The sequence below is a fragment of the Salvelinus alpinus genome, chromosome 9 (genome assembly GCF_045679555.1).
Source record: "Salvelinus alpinus chromosome 9, SLU_Salpinus.1, whole genome shotgun sequence".
Lineage (NCBI taxonomy): Eukaryota > Metazoa > Chordata > Actinopteri > Salmoniformes > Salmonidae > Salvelinus > Salvelinus alpinus.
This window is the reverse complement of record NC_092094.1, coordinates 83,744,790-83,756,273: the sequence shown is the minus strand read 5'-3', so window position 1 is coordinate 83,756,273 and position 11,484 is coordinate 83,744,790. Positions and strand designations below refer to the sequence as shown.

The 11,484-nt window shown below is 43.1% G+C and overlaps 1 protein-coding gene across 1 annotated transcript; it reads right to left on the bottom strand.

Annotated features, from left to right (window-relative positions):
• Nucleotides 1–1,521: 1,521 nt before the first annotated feature.
• On the bottom strand, nucleotides 1,522–11,111 carry LOC139530805 (synapse differentiation-inducing gene protein 1-like). Its single transcript, XM_071327509.1, has 4 exons — nucleotides 10,625–11,111; nucleotides 8,263–8,765; nucleotides 3,295–3,432; nucleotides 1,522–2,442 (listed from the first exon to the last, which is right to left on the bottom strand). The coding sequence occupies exons 2-4, from the start codon at nucleotides 8,692–8,694 to the stop codon at nucleotides 2,281–2,283; spliced, it is 732 nt and encodes a 243-aa protein (XP_071183610.1). The 5' UTR covers nucleotides 8,695–8,765; nucleotides 10,625–11,111; the 3' UTR covers nucleotides 1,522–2,280.
• Nucleotides 11,112–11,484: the final 373 nt, after the last annotated feature.

The following is an 11,484-nucleotide window of genomic DNA, read 5'->3' as shown; positions in this document are numbered from 1 at the left end:
ACTGTCCTGTGAGGATTCAAATAGGTCAGATCAGCTTTGCAACATAACTTCAACCAGACCCCCTCTCATCCGCAGGGGGGGGGGGGGGTTAACACCTCACACCCTGTTGTAAATCAAGAGCCTAACAAGCTCACCGCGAAAAGAGAGAGCCTAACAAGCTCACTGCGGCAAACCAAGGCATTTCCACATAAATACATTCATGATGTCTTACTCCAAGCGGGCGGCGGTTTGTGTGCAAAGTATAGTAATGTAATTGAGAGTAGTTTTTAAATGTAACAATGTTAGCTGTCTCTGTCCCTCTCTCTCTCTCGCCCTCTCCATGTCTTTTGTAACAAGCAGCCATATTATTGTTGTTTCTAATGTATTAAGTCTGTATGTTTATCCTGTGTTACCATTTAGTTAGCTAGTAAATAAATTATTAAACCAATTTGTGTAGTACTGAATCATAAGTAAGGCTGAGTTTTTTGCAGATGCAGGATGTTACGGCTGTTCAGAATGATGATATGATACAAGGTTATGATTAATAAGTTGACTGTTTATAGATGTAATAGTGTCACGACTTCCGCCGAAGTCGGTTCCTCTCCTTGTTCGGGCGGCGTTCGGCGGTCGACTACACCGGCCTTCTAGCCATCGCCGATCCACTTTTCATTTTCCATTTGTTTTGTCTTTGTCTTACACACCTGGTTTCAATTCCCCAATTACCTGTTCATTATTTAACCCTCTGTTCCCCCATGTTTGTTTGTGAGTAATTGTTTATTGTATTGCAGTCCGTATTTGTGGCCTTGTATTTATACAACATGTATTGTGATATTGTTGAGTAAAATTGCTTTCATTACTCTTATCTGCTGTCCTGCTGCGCCTGACTCATCTCACCAGCTACACACAGACGCTTTACAAATAGGTAAAGAACTTTAGAGTTTCATTCAGGAGATGGTAACTCTTTAAAGAACCGCTCTCGTGGTGCCTCAGATCCTAATGAGTTGTTACATGATTCATTTAATCGGGTAACAATTAAACATAGTTAGTAATTAGATAAATAACAGTCTTCAGATTAATGTTAAAAGTCAAGTCACGACAAACGTCTCCCTGTGTATTTGAGTCATTCTGCTGGCTTTGAGTGGTGCTGATGAGATGCCAGACAAAGAAGGGGGAGGGAGGGGGAGGGAGAGAGAGAGAGCGAGACAGAGAGATGGGCTTGATGGCTCTCCAGTCTCCAGGTGAATAAAAGACTGCACTCGTTTCGTTCTGCCATCCTGACTCCAAAATGTATGCTTTGTTCCTGAGCTTTCAGCTTGCTGGCAGTTAAAGTCACCTCAAGGCGAGACCATGAGTGATGCCAAACACAGAGAACAGAGAAGCAGTGCCAGTGAGGGGAGAAGCCAGGAGGCGAGCAAATTGTCAATATAACTCACAGTGGCCAACAATGCATTCTGACATCCCTCTATTATACGGTCAGAAATGCCTCTCTCCACACTCCTCAATGAGACAATGAATAAGTGAGAAAGACAGGCAACAGGAAAATCATTATTCATGCCAAATGTATTTATTCTGACAAGAGATACAGTGCACAATAAACACATTTTCCTCTTGATCACTGCTCACCAGTTTTATCTACATTCTCCGATAGCTTCTGTGTTTAGAGTCGATTGACTGATGATGGCAGATTCATTTCCCAGAACCTGGACTGGCGAGCAGTTTGATGAATAATCAGTAAAGTAAGCCTTCTTGATGTAGCATTTCAGACACAATGACTGGCTCATTATGACTCACTGTGGCATGGAAATCAATAAGAACAAAAACATCATTTGCACATGAAGTATTTACAGAGAACCGCAAAAATGATGGATGGGGGCCTCCATGATAATGATGAAGATCAGTGGAGGAGGTTAGCTCTGGAATTAGTATCATCACTTTAATTTTACTAGGAGCAGAACAGTATTTGGGGGAAAATAGCATTTTCCTCTTTCCATTGATGTTTTCCTCATTACTTTGTGAACCTCGAACATCCTTATCAGGCTGATAAACCTAGAGAGAAGTGGCTGGGAAATAGACACAAGGGTGTAATCCAGATGGATACGTCTGTGGTTTACATTGTTTGGTCAGGGTAAACATTTCAAAACACTGACTCTGTTCCTTCCTCTCCTGTGTTCCTCCTCTCTCCTCTCTGCTGCTCCACAACCCAACCATCCAGACAGAGCCACATCTATAGGGGATGGTGCTTCAGGGTTGCCATAGAAGGGACAGCTTCCTAAGCACTCCCCTGTGGCCGTGGTTCTGCTGCTATACATGTCCTCCAGACTTGGACAGGTAGGCTACGAGGGCAACCACCACCCCCACGTACATCCCTGCCCCGATGGTGATGGAGAGAACAGCAAGGAACAGGGCTCTTCTGGAGCTACTGCTTGCCCTGGAGAAGTCTCCCTTAGCAATGGCCTTGCTAGTCTGAGAGACAAAAGATAGAGAAATGAGTCATGATTAAATATGACTGAGAAAAATGTGAGTAGGTGTACATTTACTGTAGAGAGAGAAAACAAGACATTAGTTGCTATGGCAATTATGTCACTACCGTTTTGAAAGTGACTAATGCTCTGTTTGGATGTTTTTGTATCCCTCCGAAAGAACCCTCACATAACCCATTTGTCCTTTTGACACATTTATTTGGGTAATTTTGCAATGTAATTGTCTTCGCAATTAGTTTGAGAGATGTTGCGAACCACTGAGATAAATTGTAGTTGGATTAGGGGGCAGGGAGGGGACCTGCTGCATTCAGAACCTGCTCACTAAAGTGCTGCTATTTATAGATAGACCTGGGGTTCAGTATAATCACAATAATGGTGAGACAGTCCCGGGGGCAGCAGCTATCCTGTCTATTCATTATCTACTGAAAAATACATGTAGATAGTATCAGCTAGATACTCCCTTGGGAAATGTATTGCTAACATAAAATAACATTTATTGTTGAGGTATTTGATTGACTAAATGTGACCATAATTGAAAATAAAATATACTGTATATGTGGCGGCACAATCATCCTTTAGTTTGAGCTGTACTCAGTTTCCTTTGCTCTCTGCTGTATGGTTGCTTGTGATCACAAGAGTAAATAGGGGCGGGTACCTATACAGTTTATGCAGTAAATGGTCTGTAATAATTGGTATGGGCCGATGGATGTAGAAAATGAGCTGTGTTACACTTGTGAGAGAGCACTTGTGCCTACTGACCTTGCAGAGTGTTCTGGGGGTAATTAGCGTTAATAGCAGGGTAGTAGGTGTAAAAGTGTACTGGTTCTGGACTCACCCTCTGGGAGAAGTAGAAGGCTGCGATCCCTAGGGGCCAAAAGCAGCAGAGCATGGAGAAGATGGCCAGGCCCAGGTGGTCCCTGGGGGGAAGCATGATGAAGTTGTCCTCACTCTCACTGTCACTGGAGCTGTCACTCTGGGAGGGAGGGAAGGGCACAGGAAAGAGCCAGTCAGTTGGGATAGTCACGGTTGGTGTACGTCTGAACAACTACATTATGGTGACGCCAAATCAAATCAAATTTGATTGGTCACATACATATATTTAGCAGATGTTATTGCGGGTGTAGCGAAATGCTTGTGTTCCTAGCACCAACAGTGCAGTAGTATCTAACAATTCACAACAATACACACAAATCTAAAAGTAAAAGAATGGAATTAAGAAATATATAAATATTAGGATGAGCATTGACTAAAATACAGTATAATAGAATACTGTATATACATATGAGATGAGTAAAGCAGTATGTACACATTATTAAAGTGACTAGTGTTCCATTATTAAAGTGACCAGTGATTCCATGTCTATGTACATAGGACAGCAGCCTCTAGGTGCAGGGTTGAGTAACGGGGCGGTAGCCGGCTAGTTATGGTTATTTAACAGTCTGATGGCCTTGAGATAGAAGCTGTTTTTCAGTCTCTTGGTTCCAGCTTTGATGTACCCACACTGACCTCGCCTTCTGGATGATAGTGGGATGAACAGGCCATGGCTTTGGTGGTTGATGTCCTTGATTAACTTTTTGCTTTCCTGTGACATCGGGTGCTGTAGGTATCCTGGAGGGCAGGCAGTGTGCTTTCGGTGATGCGTTGGTCAGACTGCACCACCCTCCGGAGAGCTCTGCGGTTGCGGGCGGTGCAGTTGCTGTACCAGGCAGTGATACAGCCCGACAGGATGCTCTCAATTGTGCATCTGTAAAGGTTTGTGAGGGTTTTAGCTGCCAAGCCAAATTTCTTTAGCCTCCTGAGGTTGAAGAGGCACTATTGCGCCTTCTCACCACACTGTCTGTGTGGGTGGACCGTCGATGTGGATAGGAATGTGCTCCCTTTGCTGTTTCATGAAGTCCATGATCAGGTCCTTCATTTTGTTGACGTTGAGGGAGAGGTTATTTTCCTGGCTCCACTAGGGGCCTCACCAGGGCCCTCACCATCGCCAGGGCCCTCACCATCCTCCCACCAACAGTTAATTGTAGATGAGCTACTCATGCTAGATTATCTACTTACACATTTTAATGCATTTTTAAATCAAAATGTGTACCTCAAAGTTGTTTCTAACACAAAAATCTGCAAGATTATAGGGTCAGATTCTACAACATTGTTCCATGGACCTGAACTTGTCAGGCAAGTCACTCTGCACTGCAGACATACTGTGACACACTGTGACATACTGTGAACAGTGTGATAGTTGATGACAAACACCCCCAGGCATATCTGCCCTTGTTCTGCTTACATGTAGGACATGATGGGCTCAGCCAGGCAGAGAGGATTTGTATTTCTGTCAACACCCATAAGCGACCTGACAGATAACGCTGGATTAACGAACTGTTTCATCATCACCAGGTGACAGGGGAAACAGGAAGAAGACAGTGTAATTTATGTGCTAAATTGCCTCTACAGCACGAGAGAGACCCCCTCCCCCATCCTTCATGTGCACCTCCACCACAGGAAGCTGCTGAGGGGAGGATGGCTCATAATGGGGTGGCAGGTAGCCTAATGGTTAGAGCATTGGGCCAGTAACCGAAATGTTGCTGGATCGAATCCCTGAGCTGACAAGGTAAAAATTGTCATTCTGCCCCTGAACAAGGCAGTTAACCCACTGTTCCCCAGTAGGCCATCATTGTAAATAAGAATTTGTTATTAATTGACTTGCCTAGTTAAGTAAAAAATATATATAATGGCTGGAATGGAGCAAATGGAATGGCATCAAACACATAGAAACCATGTATTTGATACTATTCTGCTCCAACCATTACCACAAGCCTGTCCTCCATAATTAAGGTGCCACCAACTCTCATATGTTTGTTTGAGAGGCTGTGAATGTTCTGAGGGCTTGTGTGGTGTCTACTCATACTGTGCCTTGATCCTCCTCAGAGGCCCCTGGGTAGCTGAGGGACTAATGAATGGAAAAGTCTGACGCTGCTGTGGGCACTCTGGTACGGGGACAAAAGTTGAGAGCCAAACACGAGGAGCCACATCTCTGGGATGACCTTTAAGAAGAGAAAGCCTCACCTTTGCAGTTCTCCCAGAGAGGGAGCTGCTGTTTGATTAAATGAATGGCCCTCCATCAGGACAGGATTCATTTGTTAGTCTTGTTACTCGCAGGGATCAAACAAACCTGGGCGACTGAGGGAAGAGAGGAAATGGAAATGGATGTTCAGGGCCGAAAATAAATGAGCCAATTTAAAGAGGACGAGAGGACGAGAGGAGAGGCGGAGAGGCGGGCAGAGAGAGTGTGGGCATAGCGGCAAAAGAGACAAAGTGGGCATAGCGGCAAAACCCTCATATCACCCTCTCACCCATTGGCAAACATGTTAGAGAGAGTGATAAACATATTGATGTGTCCTTGCATTATGCATTAAATGCCACAAGTACTGTGCTTATAGAGAGAACAAAGTGACAGAGGATCTAAAAATGTATTACATAATACATTACATCCATACGATTAAATAGCTACAGAAGCTATGTCAATTTTGTCTGAAGTTGCACACGGAGACCCACATGCATGACCAATGGCCAAGAGATTTTGGCCCACAATGGACTTCTGAAATAATTCCTGGTGGACACCTGTAGCACCAGGTGAGATTCTTTACATCCAACCACATTTCTAATGAATGCCCATGTCGCTGTGGATAGATTGCTAGACTTGGTATGGGAATATGGACAGACAGTGGTGCATTACACTAAAGCCAATCTGAGAGTTAGCCAGTCAGCCAGTAGCAGCAGGCATTTTGAGGCCAGTGTAATTGATGAGACTCCTCCACTGCACTGGTCTGTTAATTATCCTCAGACTGCACTCCCAGAGTGCTCGTTAATGACAGCAGGGGACACTGGGCGCACCCACAGGTCACACAGACAGCCATGGCCCCAGTCACTAGGGAATGGCATATTCACTCACACCCAGGCCTGAGTCTTGTTTTACCCCTTACACACCAGCAGTTTCCTGATTCCCCATCACATCTGGTGGGAAACGCTGGCAGAGGGACTAAACTGTTGGCATTTTGGAAAAACTTGCTTTTCATCTACAATTATGGATATAAAACATTGCACAGAGCTCACCAAAACAAAAATAATTACTGAGTAAAGAATTTAGATGGGTGTCATTGAGGACATGGTCCAGTCATGTGTTATTGTGTGGAACAGTTAATGCCATCATATCTCTGTATGCCTACTGAGAACCATGTTGTCAGTATACAGATGCAGGGTTTTCAACATAATCTTTTATCTTGGTTAACACAGAACTAATGTCTCAAGTAATTGGTCAGCTGAGCGATTAAGTTCCGGGTCCATACGTGTTAAGAGAAGCGATGAAGAGATGCTAGAGCAAGGAACTGGAATGAGGAGCTCCACCCTCTCTCTGTGCAGTTACGGGCTGAATGTCCAGTCCCCTTCTGAAATTCGAAAGATGCTAACACCTGCGAAATCGTGATTTGTCCAAAAAGCCAGTGAGGAAAAAGACAAACACCTGAACTACAGCTGATCGTTTTCTTGTAGATCTGTCCAAGAGAAATTCCATAACTTATGATAAACACAACAACACGTATAGAAGAACTAACAGCAGTTACTGGCTTTGACATGTAAGAATTATCGTCCAGCGCTTTCCGTCTTGTCTAAGTGTGTTGAGAGCATGTTCACTTTAAAAGCCTTCTACAGAGCTTTGATCTCCAGCTGTAGAGAGCTGTATCACATCAACACACACCTGGCTGGCACACTCACTTCATCTCCAATTCTTGGAACTACATCCAAGGATGAAATTATCTACCGACACACACATGTGCACTCACACACACACGCGCACTCACACACACACACGCACACTCACACACACACACGCACATAAATGCCAGACAGAGGGTTAACCAAGAGAACCAGCTCTCAAGTTCCAACTGGAAGCCCAACTTTCATCTCCTGGGTGTTAATCAGATTAATTTGTTCTTTGAATCTACCTGGAATAATTTATCTGCTGGCCATTTTGTGTCGGGCCATGCATCAGCCCAGTCTCTAATACTCTCAAAGCACTGCATTAGCTATGACATTAAAGGCCGTCTCTGCTGTGCATCTATCCATCTGCTGAGCTCCTAGTGTCAGGAGCTGGACTGATCGTAAGTCCAGTTAGGGATCTATGCACTCCCCCGCTGCCAACTCACGACAATGGGTATTTTACAACCCTCGCTGCATGAAATGAGATTGTCCCACTTTTCAAAAGAAGTTGCTCTCCATTTTAGTTTGGAGTGCTTAGTCACAGTTTTGTCCTAACATAACAAAAGGACTGGAGTGATATGATCAAAGATGAACAGGGAGATTTGCCAACAATTATGGAAGAGAAAAACAGTACAATTACCCCTGTATTTGATTTGTAAGATTGCTATAAAATACACCAAATTGGCCATTTAGTGAACAGACAGTTAGGTGGAATAAATAGGCATGAATCATGCTGGCAGCCTTAGCAGCCTATTAGAAAGAGGTAGGGAGATTTGTTGTAAATTAAATAGTTATCATGAAAAGCATTGAGTGCCGTGACCCATTATTCTGTGATTGATTTCTGCAACTCACTATTACAATCCACACAATTTGAGGTACATGGAAGCTTTTTATTTTAATCGTCCTATTAATTTATGTCCAACTGCTCTCTACTAATGAAAAATAACATTTTGATTTGAACAATGCTCATTGTTTAGCCTGTATGAGCATCAACACATCCCAAATCCAAAGTTGTAGTTGGTCATTTATAGTTGCCCTCTGTGTGATCTCTCACCTCATACTCGTGTCCTTCCTCCTCCACCTCATAGGACACAGTTTGGATCGTCACATCCTTCTCTCCCAGTAGTTTGTCCTGAGGGTCCTCTATGGGGACTCCCTCCACTCCCAACACACTGTCCTTGTTCTCTGTGAACGTGGTCTCGGAGCTCTCACTCTTAGAGTCCTTGCTCTGGAGGCTGACATTGTCCTTATACAGGATAAAGTTGGGACTATAGAAGGCCTCCACTGCTAAGTGCAGAGAGGTAGCATCCAGGAACTGCTGGGCCTGAGTCTTGCCGTTGCTGCCTGTGACAAAGTAACCAATGATGTTCTCCTGGTACTGGTGGTTGGGGTAGTCACTCTGGTACGCCTGGTAGTCATTGTGGACCACGTGTCTCCTGCTGGTCTTATCTAGAAGCGGGTTCTGCAGCTCACTCAGACTCTCCATGGTGGGAGACAGAGAGGGACTTCAGGGAGATCAGAGTGGATAGACCGCAAACACTGATAACCGGCTGCGAGCTGGAAGGGAAAAGACAGGTAGATTTACGGAAAGTGAGATGAGGTATGATATGTAATGACATTCATTTGTATGAAACTCTTACCAATGCATTGACAATAGAATCTTCTATATTCTTCACACGGTATTAAACTAATGGCATTCGCCCACACCTAAACCACCAAATCACCATCTGTCACTGTTGCACATTTCATGCCCCTAAATTCATATAACGGTGGTAAAAAGTCATTCATCATTTTCCAAGCCCCCTCCAACCAAGTAAGATGAAGACAAATGTTTAAGGACTTTGCAATGCATACTGATCAGAGTGCTAAGCCACCCTCATCACTGCATCGTTGGAGTACCATGCTCTAGAAGAGGGGAAAAGCCTCTCATAGGTCATGAATAAGCTCCAATGATGTTGACTGTAGTCACTTTAGCTCTATGAAATAAAGCAAAACAAAGCACCAAAAGCAAATAGCAAAGGTATTTTCATGCTACGGTAAGTGTATTCTCAAGAGGATATTTCAATAATGACAATAACACCATCATGGGAGCATGTCACCAGGGTAACATGTTTTCCTGTGAGCTAGTTTGTTGTTTTAAGCAGTGTGATTCACATGCTCTGAAGAGCTGGCAAAACTCACCACAATTCCCTCTCTCACTATCAGACAGGGAAATTAGCCAATGGAAGCGGACCAGGTCAGTCCCAGAGGAAGTTTAATCTTAATCTTTCCACCCAAGCCTACTCACTGAGGTTCTGATGAAAGGAGAACCTATCAGCTTAATCCTAGTACGTGATGGGATATTTTCTGTCTCGCTTGGCATGCAACGGAAAAACCCAGTGAGTTGCCTATATCCTGCATCCTATAGCATAGTAATAGCATTCTGTAGGTCTACTATTGAATGATGGCATTAAGGTGGCTATGTCAGATTAGTTGTCATGTAGAGGTTTATGTGTGGAAGAAGGCATAGTGGGACGGAATTCTGAGTAATAGTTTATCCTTCCTTCTAGGAATATGTTTTTGGGGATTCACCCAGGAGCAATATCACAGAATATGTACAGTAAGAAGCTTATCTAAGGGCTGGAGCAATACTTGTTAATTCAGCATGGACCTTTAACTCTATGAAAAATGATGTCCATTTGGGAAGATTCCCACAGTAGACAAGTGCCTTCTCCTCTACACATCAAAGCAAAGTATCAATTAAGATTTGCATTCCCTTTATATAAGTATCTCCAGAGGATATTTAAATGGAATTACAAAGTGATTCTCATATGCCTTTGAGGATGCATCTCTGCTGCTCTTCAGATAACAGGAAATTCCATTTCACAGTACATTACACAACAAAAAGCAAATTTTATCTCCACGAATAATTTATCAGACAGACAGTGACATGCACTTATGTTTGTATGAGTCTGTGGTTAGAGAGCACAGTTTGGTGTGTGTATGAGGAGGGCTCCTGAGCTGTTCTCTCTCACTGTCTCTGTCTCTGTCTTGCTTTCTCTCTGATTAATATGATATAATACATTTTTGAGAGGTGACAACTATCTGAAATGATAAATCACTTCTAACAATATTTTACAGTGCTTAGTCCATTTTGGAATAAAACTATGGCTAATTGAATGGCCAATTCAGACATGTCACATTCCTATTCCACATATTCATCAATAGCAGTCTGTCTCTATACATTTTACATTCATGATTTATATCTAATGGTATTTACACTTAATGTTTAATCAGAATCTCAAGATATTACATTTACAAATCATGAATTATAGGGAAACTGAGATGAACAATCAATGACATCCAAAGTGAAAATACATGACATGCAATGCACATCAAAACAATTCAAGGTAATCAATTGAGTCCATCGATCTTACCTATTGTATAAGATCCTGCCACAGACTGCCTCAATAGCATTCCCTTTTACAGTTGTCCAAGAGTCGATGGAAAGCGAATTGGGCTCACAATCATACCCCTTTACCTCATATAAGTTCACATCATAAAATTTGAAAAATTGATAGAACACAACGAGGACCAATGTGCAGGTCACTTTCGCTCTCTGTTGAAACATGAACTGACGGCCCGCTCTATGCTGTGTGCCGCTAGCTGAGAAGACAGACCGCTGCGTATTGAAGCCAGTCTGGAGAGAAGGTGTTGATTTTACGCACACTCACCGCTTGGGTTCACTTCCTCAATCACTCTCTAAATGACTATCAGTAATAGGTATAGCTCATATAAAGTACATCGAAGATATGTCTTCCATCCACTTTGCGACACAAAGTCGGTTGTAGCCTAGTCTACAGAGCGTGCTTGATGGTAGAATCACCACCGCTCATCTATGTTACACCGCGAGGTGCGGATGACTATGCCGTCAGGGTCCAGCGTCATCGTATGGGCATACACTCCTCTTGAAGAAGATAAATCTTGATGTCCTACAGACTGACACAGCCTTCCATGTTCCTATCCCTGGCCTGGTGAGCATGACTTTTGTAGGATCAGTACTCATTTTACTTCTGTGTATAATGTGTATAGCCGTTTTAGTTCTTTACAATGACGTGACATTATTATTTACCATTTTCATTTTAGAATTTGTGGAGTCTTTTCAATTGTCTCTGTTTTGATTACTGTGCCTTTCATGATCTACTATTCAAAATGGTCTATGTCTGAGTCTGAGCTCGAGGACATGATCAAACCTAGAATAAATCAACGCTACTATTCAGGTGACGCATCACATGAG